This window comes from Dryobates pubescens, chromosome 36 (assembly GCF_014839835.1).
Source record: "Dryobates pubescens isolate bDryPub1 chromosome 36, bDryPub1.pri, whole genome shotgun sequence".
Classification (NCBI taxonomy): domain Eukaryota; kingdom Metazoa; phylum Chordata; class Aves; order Piciformes; family Picidae; genus Dryobates; species Dryobates pubescens.
The window spans coordinates 1,564,254-1,580,049 of NC_071647.1; the positions used below are offsets into that span (position 1 = coordinate 1,564,254).

At 66.0% G+C, this 15,796-nt stretch overlaps 1 protein-coding gene across 1 annotated transcript in view; it reads right to left on the reverse strand.

Moving 5' to 3' along the window:
• Positions 1 to 15,464, reverse strand: part of ARHGAP23 (Rho GTPase activating protein 23) — a 15,811-nt gene extending 347 nt beyond the window's left edge. Inside the window, exons 1-15 of the mRNA XM_054176602.1 lie at positions 15,389 to 15,464; positions 12,344 to 12,368; positions 11,250 to 11,342; positions 9,986 to 10,064; positions 9,670 to 9,724; positions 7,526 to 8,960; positions 6,387 to 6,542; positions 6,170 to 6,281; positions 5,840 to 5,897; positions 5,557 to 5,694; positions 4,613 to 4,724; positions 4,425 to 4,493; positions 2,281 to 2,342; positions 1,756 to 1,884; positions 871 to 988 (exon numbers count right to left, since the gene is read on the reverse strand). Coding sequence (XP_054032577.1) covers positions 871 to 988; positions 1,756 to 1,884; positions 2,281 to 2,342; positions 4,425 to 4,493; positions 4,613 to 4,724; positions 5,557 to 5,694; positions 5,840 to 5,897; positions 6,170 to 6,281; positions 6,387 to 6,542; positions 7,526 to 8,960; positions 9,670 to 9,724; positions 9,986 to 10,064; positions 11,250 to 11,316 — 2,590 coding nt within the window. The 5' untranslated portion in view covers positions 11,317 to 11,342; positions 12,344 to 12,368; positions 15,389 to 15,464. The remainder of the gene's footprint in view (positions 1 to 870; positions 989 to 1,755; positions 1,885 to 2,280; positions 2,343 to 4,424; positions 4,494 to 4,612; positions 4,725 to 5,556; positions 5,695 to 5,839; positions 5,898 to 6,169; positions 6,282 to 6,386; positions 6,543 to 7,525; positions 8,961 to 9,669; positions 9,725 to 9,985; positions 10,065 to 11,249; positions 11,343 to 12,343; positions 12,369 to 15,388) is intronic.
• Positions 15,465 to 15,796: the final 332 nt, after the last annotated feature.

The window sequence follows — 15,796 nt, forward strand, 5'->3', positions numbered from 1 at the left end:
GAAGGGGATGGAGGCAGGGAAGGGGAGGGAGGCAGGGATGGAGGCAGGGAAGGGGATGGAGGCAGGGAAGGGGAGGGAGGCAGGGATGGGAAGGGAGGCAGGGGTGGGGAGGGAGACAGGGAAGGGGAGGGAGGCAGGGAAGGGGAGGGAGGCAGGGGTGGGGATGGAAGCAGGGAAGGGGAGGGAGGCAGAGAAGGGGAGGGAGGCAGAGAAGGGGAGGGAGGCAGGGGTGGGGATGGAAGCAGGGAAGGGGAGGGAGGCAGAGAAGGGAGGCAGAGAAGGGGAGAGAGGCAGGGAAGGGAGGCAGGGGTGGGGATGGAGGCAGGGAAGGGGAGGGAGGCAGAGAAGGGAGGCAGAGAAGGGGGGAAGGGAGGGGGGCAGAGGCAGGGAAGGGAGGCAGGGGTGGGGATGGAGGCAGGGAAGGGGATCAGGCTGGATAGAGGAACAATGATGGAGATAGGAAGGAGGAGGAGGTTAGAGACAGAGATGGTGATGGAGACAGAGATGATCGTGAGGGAAACAGAGATGGAACCACAGACCAGGACGGCCATCCCCCAAGGACACCCCAGAGGCCTGGGGCCAGGCCAGTGCCAGGGCTGGGGGCCAGGGCCAGGCTGGCCTCACCTCATCTGCAGGTTGATCTCGGTGGCTCCCTTGTTGAGCTGCTCCTGGCAGGCTGGACACCACGGCGTTGTTGCCGGAGGGGCACAGCGGTAGATGCCCAGTACTCCAGCCCCCGGTCCTCCGACCACCTTGCAGCAGCTTCCACGATCAGAGGGACGTCTGGCAGGACAGGCAGGGGGGTGATGGAGGTGCCAGGGCTGCACAGGGGCCCCCCCAAGGGCTGGCACTGACGCCTTGTGGCCGTACCTTTTTGTCCGGGGCGGGCTGGCACTCCTCCAGCCTGACGCCGAAGGCCCTGTGGGCAGGATTTCTTGTTCTTCTTCATATGTTGATGCCCCAAGGGGTTTCTGGGAGCTGCTTTCATCTGGGGAGGAGAAAAAAGCCCCACAGGGTTGCTTGCTTGTCAGCTGGGACCAGTGGGAAGAGCATCCCTGCTGCCCCCCCAGGGGGGACAAGGAGGATGGGCAGATCTGGGGCGCCCCGGTGGCCAAGAAGGCCAAAGGGCATCCTGGGTGGGCAGCGAGGAGAGGGAGGCCAGCAGGCTGAGGGGGTCCTGCTGCCCCTCAGCTCAGCCCTGGTGAGGGCCACAGTGCGGACTGGGACCAGCTCTGGGCTGCCCCAGCTCAGTGGAGGACCTCAGGGACTTGCTGGAGAGGGCACAGCAAAAGGGCTCTGCAGAGATGCTGAAGGGGCCTGGGACAGCTCTGAGGGGAGGAGAAGGCTGAGTGTGGAGGAAGAGCAGCCTGGGGGCACCTGATCAGTGCTGATCAACAGCTCAAGGGTGGGTGGCAGGAGGCTGGGGCCAGGCTGTTGGCAGCGGTGCCCAGTGCCAGGCCAAGGGGCAGTGGGCACAAAAGGGGCACAGGAGAAGCTCCTCCTGAACATGAGGAGGAACTTCTTGAGCTGAAGGCTGCTGGAGGCCTGGAGCAGGCTGCCCAGGGAGGTGCTGGAGCCTCCAGCTCTGGAGAGAGCTTCCAACCCCCCCTGGATGTGCTCCTGAGTGACCTTCCCTGGGTGGCTCTGCCTGGGCAGGGGGCTTGGGCTGGGTGCTCTGCAGAGGGTCCCTCCCAGCCCCTCCCAGGCTGGGCTGCTGTGCCAAGGTTGCCCCCAGGCCGCGGGGCTGGCACCTACCTTTCGTGACAAGCCACATCCTGCCGGGGTGCCCTGGGAGTGCTGCTTCCACTCTGCTTCAGGAACTCTGCCCTGATGCCCAGCCCACGAGAGCCCTTGGGCGAGGAATCTGGCTTGGCACCCGCGGGGCTGCCAAGAGAGCAGGGGAGGGGTGGGCTCAGCTTGGTGGTGGTGGAGGGCAACACCTCCCAGCAACACATTGGCATCTCTCTCTCTCTCTCTCCAGCTACCTGGCATCCATGCCCACGCCCACAGGGCTGCACCCACGCTGGATAAAGCACTGAGATGCCTTACCCCTTTGCTGGGTGCCAGTCAGGTTGGGACCAGGCCCCGCTGGCACCCGGAGCAAAGCGGGGGTGCTGCCGGCGTCCCCCTCCCCAGCACTGCCCAGCGCTGCCCAGCTGGGCTTGGCAGCACCACCCTGCTCTGGCAGGCACCGCTTTGGCTCCACAGCTTTGGTCTGGAGGTGAACAGAGGTCTGGGGGGGTGGGGGGGGGCGGTGCCCACCGTGCCCAGGGGCCGTACCTCACTTTCCGATAGTCGTTTAGCTTCTTGCTGATTAGAGCCTGGCTGGCAAACCCGGGGTCCTGGGGAGGCAGAGACAAGAGGGGAAGGGAGAGCTTGAGCAGCACATCCACCCCGGGCACACCAGCGCCCTGCAGTGCCAGGCAGGACCAGGGCAAGGGCAGGCCCCGGTGCCCTCTGCCCCGCAGCAGTCGGTGCCCGCCGGCGCTCGCTGCCCCGCCGCCGTCTCCGGTGTCCAAGCTGGCAGCAGAGGCTCGAGGCCCTCCCTGGCACACTCACGCCTCTGGCAGCCCCTGCCAGGGCACACAGGTCTCCACCGTGTCTCCAAAGACATGCACCCATCCTGAGGGGTGCTGCCCACAGGGTGCTCAGCCCGGGGGGTACCCAGCTGGCTCCGCGTGCTCCAGCCTGGCAGCATCCTGCCTGCACTGCTGCTGCCAGCCTTGCCAAGCTCCCTGTGCCACACACAAACAGAGACCACTCCGAGCTCAACACCCCTGCCAGGGCTGGAGCTGCCGCAGCCTTGGCATGATCACTGCCACCCTGGCACCCTGGGCACACAGCCAGCCCAGCGCTGGCACCTCCTGCCCCACAGATCCTCTGCTTGGAGCCCACGGCCCCAGGGAGCAGCTCTGCCCGTCTCAGACCCGAGCAACTCATTGCACAGACCACAGCTGCCCGGCCAGGGCTCAACACCAACCTGGCACCAACCCTGGCACCGCCGCATGGGCACCGTGCCCCGAGGCAGGCAAGGAGCTCCCTGCCAAACCTCTCTCCACCAACAGAGACACAAAACTCGCCATGGCAGAGCCATCACACAACCAAATGCCACCAGTGGTTCCAGCACCAGCACTGCCTGGCATGGAGCCGCAGTGCCAAGCAGCCTGGCACACCCTGCCCTGGCCAAGGTTGGCCAAACCATGACCTTCTGGGACACCACGATGCCCACCAGGCCCTGGGCACCCCTGGCTGCCCAAGGTTGGCCAAACCACACTCAAGAGATTCATGAAATGGGTTTGGGCTGGAAGGGACCTTCAAGATCAGCCAGTTCCAAGCCCCCTGCCATGGGCAGGGACCCCTCCCACCAGCCCAGACTGCTCAGGGCCTCATCCAGCCTGGTCCTGAACACCTCCAGGGAGAGGTCTTCCTGGACACCATGGTGCCTGCCAGTCCTTGTGCACCCCTGGCTGGCCAAGGCTGGCCAAATCATGCTCTTCTTGACCACCACAATGGTTGACCAAACCCCACTCTTGACCACCACAATGCCCCTGGCTGGCCAAGGTTGGCCAAAAGTCCTCTCCTGACCACCACAGGCAGCCAAGGCTGACCAAACCCCACTCCTGACCACCACAGGTGGCCAAGGCTGACCAAACCCCACTCCTGACCACCACAGGTGGCCAAGGCTGACCAAACCCCACTCCTCTTGGCCATCATAGCTGGCCAAGGCTGACCAAACCCCACTCCTGACCACCACAGGTGGCCAAGGATGACCAAACCCCACTCCTGACCACCACAGGTAGCCAAGGCTGATCAAACCCCACTCCTGACCACCACAGGTGGCCAAGGCTGACCAAACCTCACTCCTCTTGGCCATCATAGCTGGCCAAGGCTGACCAAACCCCACTCCTGACCACCACAGGTGGCCAAGGCTGACCAAACCCCACTCTTGACCACCATAGCTGGCCAAGGCTGACCAAACCCCACTCTTGACCACCATAGCTGGCCAAGGATGTCCAAACCCCACTCCTGACCACCACAGGTAGCCAAGGATGTCCAAACCCCACTCTTCTCGACCACCATAGCTGGCCAAGCTTGGCCAAACCATGCTTTTCTTGACCACCACAATGCCCCTGACCAGCCAAGGCTGACCAAGCCCCACTCTTCTCGACCACCAGGACGCCCTCCACCCCCGGTGCCCCCCTGGGAGCACCCAGCCGGGGAGCGTCCAGCCCCGCGCTCGGCCCCGGCCTTAAAGGGGGAAGCAGCTCAAAGGCAGCAGAGGTGGAAGAGAGCTGGAGGCAGGTTGCTTTGCTTGCTGGCTTGGGCTGGGTTGGGTTTTGGTTTGTGGTTTGTGTTTTAGCGCCGGGGAAGAGAGCCAGGGGCGGGCGGGCAGGCAGGAGGAGGAGCCCCATGGTGGCTCTCACCTCGCCCTCCGCCTTGCTGTGCTCCCTGATGGCTTTGATCCAGGCCAGCATATCCTCCCGATCCTCTGCCTGAAAGAGATATTCACAGAAGTCAGCGGTCGTCAGGCGGAAGACGTGCTTCCTCTTGGTGTCGCTGTAGGAGATGTCCACCAGGCTGGCTCGGATGCTGATCGGAGGCTCCTCCTCACCTGGGGCCGGGGCGCAGGGGGCAGCCTCCCGCCGGTCCTTGCTCAGGTAGAGCGAGGGAGCGCGCAGCACGGCGAAGACGCGCTTCCACTGCCGGATGCCTCCGCCGACCTTCTGCAGGGGAGGGGGAGAAGAGTCCGTGGGGGGTGGAGGGACCGAAGGGTCAGCGGGGGTTGGGTTCATGCCTGCCCGCTCGCCCCCCGCCCCGAGGTCCCCGGCGGCCTGGCTTGCACCAGGAACAGTGTGGCCAGCAGGAGAGGGGAAGTCCCTTCTGGCCCTGTGCTCAGCACTGGTTAGGACACACCTGGAGGACTTGTGTCCAGCTCTGGGCTGCCCTGATGGCCAAGAAGGCCAAAGGGCATCCTAGGGTGGGCATCCTGAAGAGTGTGGCCAGCAGGCTGAGGGAGGTTCTCCTGCCCCTCAGCTCAGCCCTGGTGAGTTTAAGAAGGGCATCGAGACACTTGAGCGTGTCCAGAGAAGGGCAAGGAGGCTGGGGAGGGGTCTGGAGCACAAGGCTGGGGAGGGGTCTGGAGCACAGCCCTGCGAGGAGAGGCTGAGGGAGCTGGGGTTGTTCAGCCTGGAGAAGAGGCTGGAGTGAGCTGGGGGTTGGTCTCTTCTCTCTAGTCTCAGGTGATAGGAGGAGAGGAAATGGCCTGAAACTGTGCCAGGGGAGGGTTAGGCTGGACATGAGGACCAAATTCTGTCCTGCCAGAGTGGTCAGGGACTGGCACAGGCTGCCCAGGGGGGTGGTGGAGTCCCCACCCCTGGAGCTGCTCTGGCAACCTGTGGCCATGGCACTTGGGGCCAGGCTTTGGTGGCCACGGCGGTGTCAGGTTGAAGGTTGGACTTGGATGAAGGCTTTTCCAACCCAAAGAGAATTCTATTGTGAGGCCAAGGAGGGGGGAGGGGGGAGGGGTCAGGCCTTGGAGGGGAGACCCCTGCCTACCTTCCCCTTTTTGGTGAGGATCTGCTTGCAGTGGAGCCATCCCTCCTTCCTCACGGCGCTCAGCGGCACGTCCGAGAGGTCGGAGGTTGAGTGCCGTTTGGAGCGGGCATCTTCGGACGTGCCAAGGCTGTCCAGAGACTGGGGAGGGGAGCAGGCAACACCCTTGGGGTGATGCCCTGGGCACCAGTGCCCCAGCCAAGCAGAGCAACCCCGGGCAACCCTCCCACAGAGGTCCCCAGGACGAGGGGCGCCGCCGGCGCCCGCGCCAGCAGCCACCACTCACCCCGTCAGTGAAGAAGCTCCTCAGCATGCGGAGGCTGGGCACCCGGCTGGGCATCCTCCTGGTGGGGAGGGGGAGGAAGAGCAGCCCCCTGTGAGTGGGGTGGCAGGGGGGAGCCACACAGCAGCAGGGAGATGCTCAAGAAAGCTGTGTGTGTGCCGTGGGCAGGGCTGGATGGCCGGCGGCCGGCGTTGGGGTTGATGGTTAGACGTGGACGACCTTGGGAGAGCTTTTCCAGCCCAGCCCAACCCCATGTGGGAATTCTATGGCTGGGAGCAGGGGGGGTTGGGAGCAGGGAGGTTTAGGGGTGGGGGGAGGGAGGTCCAACCCTACCTGAGGAGCTTCCCCTCATCCCGAAAGGCGTTCAGACCATCGTCGCAGGACTTGGAGCGCTCGGTGGTGATGGCCAGGAGGTAGGAGGAGCGGCGACCAGCCTTGATGCTGCCTGCCAGGGGGGGAGGAGGACATGGGCAGGGTTGTGGTTTCCCCCTCTGGGCTGCTGCCCTGCTGGGGACCCCCTTGTCCAGAGCTCCCACCCCCCAGCACTCACTGCAGTCCTGGGAGTAGTGGCGGCTGAGGGCGAAGGCGAAGGTGGGCGAGGAGGGGCTGGTGGCCACGGCGGGAGCGGAGTTCATGGCACTGGAGACCACGGAGGAGGCAGGGACGTGCTTGGCCTTCAGGTCGATGCTGGGGCTGGTGGGTTCGTCTGTGAGAGGGGTGGGCAGCGTTGCAGGGGTGGGGGGTCACGGGATGGGGCAGGGGAAGCCCACGCTGGGGTCTCCCAGAGCTTCTTAGTGAGGTGGGGAGGTGGCAGGGGGCTGGGGTGGGCTGGGGGATGTGCTTCCACTGCCAGTAAAGCCAGGAGGCACTGGAGCAACCAGCCCCTCTTGCAGAGCAACCCTGCAGACCCCCAGCCCATTTCTTCCCATCCTATTCCATCCCATCCTATCCCCATCTCCATCCCATCCTATCCCATCCCATCCTATCCCATCCCATCCTATCCCATCCTATCCTATCCCCATCCTATCCCCATCCCACCCTATCCCCATCTCCATCCCATCCTATCCCATCCCATCCTATCCCATCCCATCCTATCCCCATCTCCATCCCACCCTATCCCCATCCCACCCTATCCCCATCTCCATCCCATCCTATCCCATCCCACCCCCATCCCATCCCCTCCATCCCCATCCAGCCCTGGGGTCCCTCCCCAGGCACAGGCACAGGGCAGAGCTGGCAGCTCTCCCAGACCCATTTAGGTGCCCAGGGGCAGAAGTGGCCAAGCAGGGAGCCCCCAAGTGAGACAGGGAGCAGCAGGTCACATCCCTGTGCCCACTTAGGAGCAGAGCAGGAGCATGCAGGGCTCCAGTTCACACCCAGCCACACCCAGAAAGAGCTGCCAGGGTCTGGGCAGAGGGTGCAGGGCAAGAGGGGGAGGGATGAGCCCAAATTCCAGCACCACATCCCCCACTCCTGCAGCCCTGTGTGGGGACAACACGCTCAAAGGGGCTGTTGGGCACAGTGGGGTGCTGGGCACTGCTGGTGCCTCCCCTCCCCATCCCTGCCCTGGCCCCATAAGGCTGCTCTGAGGCCACACACTGTGCCCTGTCCTCCCCAAAACCTGCCTTCCCCGGCACGGCAGGAGCCAACCCCCCTCTCCCGGAGCTGCCCCCAGCCCCTCTGACTCACCGATGAAGGGGATGGAGGCCAGCGAGTCCTCGGGGGCTGCCAGCGGTGCCAGCCGCCAGCCCTGCCGCTCGGCCCCCGGCTTCTCCCCTTTGCCAGCCGCCAGCGGAGGGCCACCGACGTCCGCCTCCTTCACCCCCTCGGGGAAGACAAAGTTCATCTGCCGCAGGGGAACCGGCACCTTGCGCCCCGTGGGCGGCTTCTGCCTCAGCACCACCTCCTCCCTCCGCTCCTCCGGCGGCTCCGGCCGCCTGCTGCCCTCCGGCGCGCTGCGAGCCGGCGAGGGACCGCTGCTGGCGGCGGCGGCGGTGGTGCTGGTGGGTGGTGAGAGGGTGGGGACCACCCTTTCCGGAAGCGACGTGGGGGTCCTCTGGGAGATGTTGAAGGTGGGCAGGCCACCAAAAGCTGGGTCGCGGAAGGAGAGGGCGTGCAGGAGCCCGGTGCGGCGCTGGAAGGAAGGGCTGTAGCTGCGGTACCCGATGTAACCCGACTCGTCCTGCAGGTTGGGCTGCGAGGGATGCTTCTGCACCGGCTCCCTCGACGACGAGGAGGAGGAGGAAGAGGAAGGCGCAAAGGAGCCGTGCGGGATGGGTTGTCCGGCGACGCCGGCAGCGGCGGCGGCGGGGGCCCGGCAGCCCCTGGCCGGGGAGAGGTGAGAGGACAGCAGAGCGCTGGGCTCCAGCGCCTCCATGGAGCGGCCGTACCTGCCCAGGTAGTGGTCGGAGCGGGCACGGGGTGCCCAGCCCTCCCGGGAGGGCTGCAGGAGGGTATCGTGGGATGCGCTGTGGGGCCAGCCCCGGCGGGTCACTGCTGAGCCCCCTCCCAGCCTGTCCTGCGAGACGCTGCGGTAGCGGGGGGGCAGGGCGCGCCGCCGCTCCTCCGACGAGCTCCGCCGGGGCTCCTGGCTGGAAAACCAGCGGGACAGAGCCTGCTGGCACTCCTGGCGGCCGGGCACACGCTGGGGGCTAGTCCCTGCCAGCCCCCCGACGCCCTCTTTGAAGCCGCAGTGAGTCCGGTGCTCCGGGAGGGCCTTGGGGACGCCGTAGGAGGTGCCGGGAGGGATCCCGTAGCGCTCGGGCTTGGAGGATGTGACGGCGGCGGAGCGGCTGGGGCGGGAGGAGCCCGCGGGGTGCCCGTGGTGGGCAGCGGGGCGTGGGGGGGGACCCCCAGGCTGTGCTTCGTGGGGGCGATGCGCGGGGCTGCCGCCCGGCTCGCTGCGGGCGCTGGGGGCTGCGGCTGTGCCGAGCGGGGAGGAGGAGCCGGCGGCGGCCGGGCGGTGGGCACGGGGGTCCGGCGGCTGGCCCGGGGGGGACTCGGTGCCCCGTGCCTGGAAGGGGTAGGTCTTCCGTGGGTAGCAGATGGGAGGGGGCTCCGGGATGCTCTGTGCCCCGCCGGAGTAGGGCTCATTGCCCTTCAGGTAGGCATCCTGTGAGTATGCCTGGGGGGGGACACAGGGGGTCAGCATGGTGGGGGCTGGGGATGCTGCCCCCCTGTTCCCACCGCAGGGATCCCAGCACGGTGGGGTTGGAAGGGATCACCCAGTCCAACCCCCCCTGCCCCAGCAGGGCTCCCCCAGCAGCCTGCCCAGCAGCACAGTGCCCAGGGGGGGTTGGGAGCTCTCCACAACCTCTCTGGGCAGCCTGCTCCAGGCCTCCAGCAGCCTCACACCAAGCAGCTTTCTCCTCCTGCTCAGGTGGAACCTCCTGGGCTCCACTTTGTGCCCCTTGCCCTGTCCCTGGGCAGCACTGAGCAGAGCCTGGCCCCAGCCTCTTGCCCCCCAGCCTTTAGCTCTTGCAGATCCCCTCTGGGGCTGTTCTGCTCCAAGCTCAACACCCCCAGGGCTTGTCCCCACCTACAACTAAGGATGCCCCCCCAAAAAACCCCAAGGGATGCATCTCTCACCCCTCCTGCCTTGAACCCCCCTGGGACCTCCATTTCTGCACTCATTGCTCCTCCAGGGATGCTGGCAGGGACCTGTCCCCAAGTGTCCCCAAAGGGCACTTGGCCACCCCAGCCCAAGACATGGGACAAGTGTGGGCAGGGGCAGAGCAGTCCCTGGGGTCTGGTGGGACAGGAGCATTGGCATGGCCTGGGAAAGCCACACCAGGGACCCTGAGCCTGGTCCCTGGCACCCACCCAGCACTCACCAGCTGGAGGATGTCCTCATCCTTGGGCATGATGGAGAGCTCCAGCACATCATCACTGCAGGGAGAAGGCACAAGGGGTCAGGCCAGGATTGGTCCCCATCTGTCCCCTGCCAGCCCACCCTCATGCCTGGCCAGCTGCCCCCCAAGGGTCTGAATGTGTCCCCATAAAGGTCACAGCATGGCACTGCCTGGCCCTGTGCCCCTCCAGCCACTGACTCGTGGCTCCTAACAGCCCAGGGGACAGCCAAGGGGGGACAGTGCCCGCTGTGATGTGTCCCCTTCACGTCACCCCCCCAGCCCCAGGACAGGGACTCACCTGTTCTGGATCAGGGCAATGACCTGGGAGTAGGTTTTGCCAATGATGCTCTCCCCATTCACCTTGACCAGCCGGTCCCCTGGGGGAGAGCACAGTGTCACGAGTGGCTGTGGAGATGGTGGCACCTGGCTGGCCCCAGGGGCACCCACAGCAGGGTTTGAGCATGAGCAGAGATGGCTCTCCAGCAGCAAAGCCATGCCCTGTGTGACAAGGGGACCTGTGGGGACCCCAAAGCCAGCCCCAGCCATGGAGATCCCAAAGTGAACCTAAGCCATGGAGATCCCAAAGCCAGCCCCAGCCATGGAGATCCCAAAGCCAACCTAAGCCATGGAGATCCCAAAGCCAACCTAAGCCATGGAGATCCCAAAGTGAACCTAAGCCATGGAGATCCCAAAGCCAACCTAAGCCATAGAGATCCCAAAGCCAACCTAAGCCATGGAGATCCCAAAGCCAACCTAAGCCATGGAGATCCCAAAGTGAACCTAAGCCATGGAGATCCCAAAGCCAACCTAAACCATGGAGATCCCAAAGCCAACCTAAACCATGGAGATCCCAAAGCCAACCTAAGCTATGGAGATCCCAAAGCCAACCTAAGCCATGGAGATCCCAAAGCCAACCTAAGCCATGGAGATCCCAAAACCAATCTAAGCCATGGAGATCCCAAAGCCAACCTAAGCCATGGAGATCCCAAAGCCAACCTAAGCCATGGAGATCCCAAAGCCTGCTTAAGCCATGGAGATCCCAAAGCCAACCTAAGCCATGGAGATCCCAAAGTGAACCTAAGCCATGGAGATCCCAAAGCCAGCCCCAGCCATGGAGATCCCAAAGCCAACCTAAGCCATAGAGATCCCAAAGCCAACCTAAGCCATGGAGATCCCAAAGCCAACCTAAGCCATGGAGATCCCAAAGTGAACCTAAGCCATGGAGATCCCAAAACCAATCTAAGCCATGGAGATCCCAAAGCCAACCTAAGCCATGGAGATCCCAAAGCCAACCTAAGCCATGGAGATCCCAAAGCCAGCCTAAGCCATGGAGATCCCAAAGCCAGCCCCAGCCATGGAGATCCCAACACTGCTCTCAGCCTCTCGGGCCGGGGCCAAGAGAGCAGAGCCTGGGAGCAAGGAGGAGCCAGGGGGGAGAGACAGAAAGGACTGCAGGGGGCATGGGGGGGAAGAGCAGAGCAAGCAGGAAAGGCCCTGGCAGAGCAGGGGCAGCAGCCTGGGGCCAGCTCCAGGGCCTGGGCAGCCCAGGCCGTGGCACTCACCGGTGTGGAGCCCAGCCTGGTGAGCCGGCCCCTCCTCACGCACGCTCTTCACGAAGATGGTGTCCATGGGCTCCAGGCGGCTCCGGGGGGGCCCTGCTCCGGGGGGCACCAAGTGTCAGGGACCCTCTGGCCCGGCAAGAAGCAGCTTTGGTCCCTCAGGGTCCCCTCCTCGCCTCCCCAAACCCATAGCAGCGCTGCCTACTCCTGCTGCCAGGGTCCTGCCCCGGGCAAAGCCTCACTTTGTGTCCCCCAGGCAGTTGTGTCCCCACCTGGCACTCGTGGCCCCTCCCCAGCACTAGTGTGTGTGTGTGTGGCCCCTCACCACACCTGCCCCCACCCCCCAAACCTGCCCCCACCCCCCAAACCTGCCCCCCCTTCCCACACCTGCCCCCTCCCCAAGCCCTGCCCATCCCCAACCCTCTGCAAGAGCAAAAGCCATCAAGTGGTGCAAGGGTTGGGTGGGCACGGGGACAGCAGGGGGATGGCAGAGGGAAAAGGGATGCCCCAGAGGACATCTCCCAGCCCTGGCACGTCCCCTCCTAGCCCTGCTGGGCACTGGGTGCCAGGTCTGGACAGCTCTGCCCGCATCAGCTCCCCTGGGGAGCAGAGCCCTGGCTCCTCGTCGCCGGTGCCAGCGCCGATGCCTCCTGACGCCTTCACATCCACTCACGTCACTGCCAGCCTCTGGCGGCACAGCAGGGCCATGTCCCTGTCCCCAGACACCCCCTGCTCGCCCAAGCCACCCACCAGCTGCAGAGCTTGGTGCTGGCTTGGCCAGGACCCCTCCAGCCTGGGGACAAACCCCCTTGGGCACGAGGGGCAGCGAACCTCCCAAGGGCTTTGGGGACGCTGAGCCAGCCTGGTGTGCCAAGTGTCACCAAGCTGTCACCGGTGCCAGCTCATGCTCAGGGCAGTGCAGACAGTGAGCTGTGTCCCCACGGTGTCCCCCTGGCCCTCTGTGACCACTGTCCCCCGGCCCCCATGACCCTCTGGAGCCCTGTGCCCACCCGCCCGGGTGGCGACGAGCCCTGTGCCAGGGTGCCTGGGGTGGCACAGTGCCAGGGTCCCCGGGGTGGCACAGTGCCAGGCCTCACCTGTTCGGTTCCCATTCTCCTCCTCCTGCCAAGAAAAGAGAGAAGCCTTTGCTTGGTGGCTGTGCCAGGCAGTGCCTGCTGGGGGGGGGGGGGGCAACAAGAAGGGTCTGGGAGGGGACCCGAGGGCTGCCAGCCCCACAGTGCCCCTCGTGGGACCTGCAGGTCCCTCCTCAGCCCTGGCACTGCATCCAGCTGTGCCACCCACTCAGAGCCCCACTGGTGGGCAGGGAGCAGGACCCACCAGAGCCCCCTCCCTAGACCCAGCTGCCAGGCAAGGGGACAGCCTGGGGGCAGGGCAGCAGGAAGGGGCCCGGCCAGGCCCTTCTCACCTCACTCCTGGGCCACCCTGAGCCCTTGCAGTGGGGTCCCAGGGGAGGGACGAGGGTGCCCACTGGCACCCATGCCACCACAGCATGCTGGCAGCAGGTCCCAGTGGCAGGGACCCCCGGGGGGGGGGACAGCTTTGCGCAGGCGTCCCCAGAGGTCCTCCCCCACCCCCCCCCCCCCGGTCAGCAGAGGTTATAATTAGCCCTGCAATTATCTGGCAGAGGAAATGTCCCCATGGCTGGGGGGGGAGGGGGGGGAGGTGGCATCTCTGCAGCCTCTGGCTGTACAGGGCAGGCTGCCAGGGCTGTGGCTGGCATTGCAGAGGGGGTGGCAGGGTGGGGGGGGGGGTTTGCCACCCCCTCCCCACTCACAGGCAGGGGACAGCAGTGGGAGCCACACAGCTCTGTCCCCTGGGGTGGGAACTGCGTCCCTGGGCTCCTGTCCTGGGCACCCACCCCCAGAGGGGTGCCCAAGCTGGGGTCTTGGCACCCACATGGGGCTGCACCCACACTGCTGACCGTCCCCCCAACCCCACCCACCCCACCCCAGCCCTGGAGAGCCAGCTGCACCCTGGGCTGTGGGCCCCCAGGAGGGACCTGGACACCTGGGAGGGGATTTCTCACTCCCCAAGTGCCCTCTCTAGGGGGGCACAAGCCTGGCTGTGGCCAAGAGGCTTCACCAGCCACAGCTCTGATGTCCCCAGGTCGGGGGAGAGGTCTCTCTAGGGGGCTGGGAAAGGAGCAGCCTCCAACCCATTGTGCCAGGAGGATGTTCCCTGTGAGGAAGCTGAAGGGATGGTGGGAAGGGAAAGCCACAGCCTTGGCACAGCCTTGGCACACAGCTGGCACCAAATGAGAATCAGGGAGTGGTTTGGGCTGGAAGGGACCTGCAGGATCATCCAGTTCCAGCCCCCCTGCCACGGGCAGGGACACCTCCTGCCGGCCCAGGTTGCTCAAGGTCCCATCCAACCTGGTCTTCAGCCCTTCCAAGGAGGAGATGCCCACACGTGGCTGCCACAGCAGGAGCCTGGGGCCACCAAGTGTCCCTAAGGGCATGGCCTCGCCCCTCTCCCTGCCCCTCCTCACCCTGCAGCACCCCACAGCCCTTCCCAGCCCTCGGGGCACCCCAGCAACCCCGCTCCCAGGGCTGGGGCTGAGGCCGGGCGCCGGCGGCGCCCCGAAGCGCGGCAGGGCGAAGGCAGCTTTGCCGTCCCCCTCCCTGCTGAGTCAACGCCACCGAAACTCAGCCCCCGGACCTGGCTGCCCGCCGGCCCCCGCGGGTGCTGAGCCAGCCGCGGCCGCGCCCTCGGCCCGCAGCTATTCCCAGCCTCCAGTCACCGGCACCGCCAGCTCCTGACACCGGCAGCGCCACCGGCACCGGCACCGACAGCTCCTGACACCGGCAGCGCCACCGGCACCGCCACCTCCTGACACCGGCAGCGCCACCCCCTGACACCGGCACTGCTACCGGCACCGCCACCCCCTGACACCGGCACCGCTACCGGCACCGCCACCCCCTGACACCGGCACTGCCACCGGTACCGCCACCCCCTGACACCGGCACCGCCACCCCCTGACACCGGCACCGCTATAGGCACCGCCGGTACCGCCACCCCCTGACACCGGCACTGCCACCGGCACCGCCACCCCCTGACACCGGCACTGCCACCGGTACCGCCACCCCCTGACACCGGCACCGCCACCCCCTGACACCGGCACCGCCACCCCCTGACACCGGCACTGCCACCGGCACCGCCACCCCCTGACACCGGCACCGCCACCCCCTGACACCGGCACCGCCACCCCCTGACACCGGCACTGCCACCGGCACCGCCACCCCCTGACACCGGCACCGCCACCCCCTGACACCGGCACCGCCACCTCCCGCCGCTCGCCTGCCTCTTCCCCACGCCGTGAGGCTCGGCCCCGGTGCCCAGCGCCACAGGGCAGGATCAGACCCTTGCCCCGGCAGGGTTTGGAGCGGGTCTGGGGCGCGGTGGAACCGGAGGGAAGATCTCTGAGAGCCCAACCTGCAACCCAGCACCGCCCTGGCCCCCAGCCCCTGGCGCCATGGCCACAGGGTTCTGGAGCACCTCCCAGGGCTGGGGACTCCACCACCTCCCTGGGCAGCCTGTGCCAAGCCCTGACCGCCCCTGCAGCACAGGAATCCTTCCCCATGGCCAACCTAAGCCTCCCCTGGCGCAGCCTGAGGTCTTCTCCTCCCCTTTCAGCTGATGCTGGGGAGAAGAGACCAATCCCCACCTCACTGCGGCAGCTGTGGGCATCTGGCCTGGCACCAGAGCTCGGAGAGACCCTGCAAGCCCTGGCACCCCGGCTGGGCTCAGCACAACCCTGCTGAGGGACGTGGCTGCACATCTGCCTGCACATCTGGCTGAGCAGCCAGCAGCTCTGCTGAGGCAGCAGGAGCACAGAGCCCTGCCCCAGGCCCTGGCAGCACCAAACTCTGCTGACAACAGAGCAGTTGGCAACCTGGGGGCAGGTGGGGACAAGGCAGGGTGGCAGTGGGGGAGGGGATCCACCAGGATCCTGCCCGGGTGTCACCTCCCCCCTGCCACAGCAGCTGGATTCAGCTCTGCTGACAACGGACGATCCTCGGACCCCCTCCAGCATCCAACCACAGCCCCTCAGAGCCCCTCTCCAGCAGCCCTGGCTGTGTGGGGAGGGTCTCCACGCCCCCACCCCCAGTCCCCAGCCCTACCTTGGTGGTGGAGTGAACTGCTGACTCCGGGGGGTAGACGATGAAGTGCCGAAGGGTGAAGCCAAACCCCCCCTGGGAGCTCTTCCGCAGCACCACGGTCTTGGGCCCCCCCCAGGGGAAGGTCCCCTCCGGGGGCACGTTGGCGTTTGGGGATGCCCCATCCCTCCTGCCTGGTGTTGGCTGTAAAGGGAGGAAGAGGAAGATGTCACGCTGGGGGGGAGGGGGAGCTGGCAGGCACTCAGCACCGCCCCCCCGCCCCTCCTCTAATCCCTGTGCTGAGGGCTGAGCTCTACCCAGAACCTGCTCCGCTCCTCAGAACCTTCTCCCCCGGCCCCCCTCCCAGCCCCAGTCCCAGCTGCCAGCCCCACAGCAGCGAATTCCAGCTCCCTCCACCAGCAAATTCCAGAC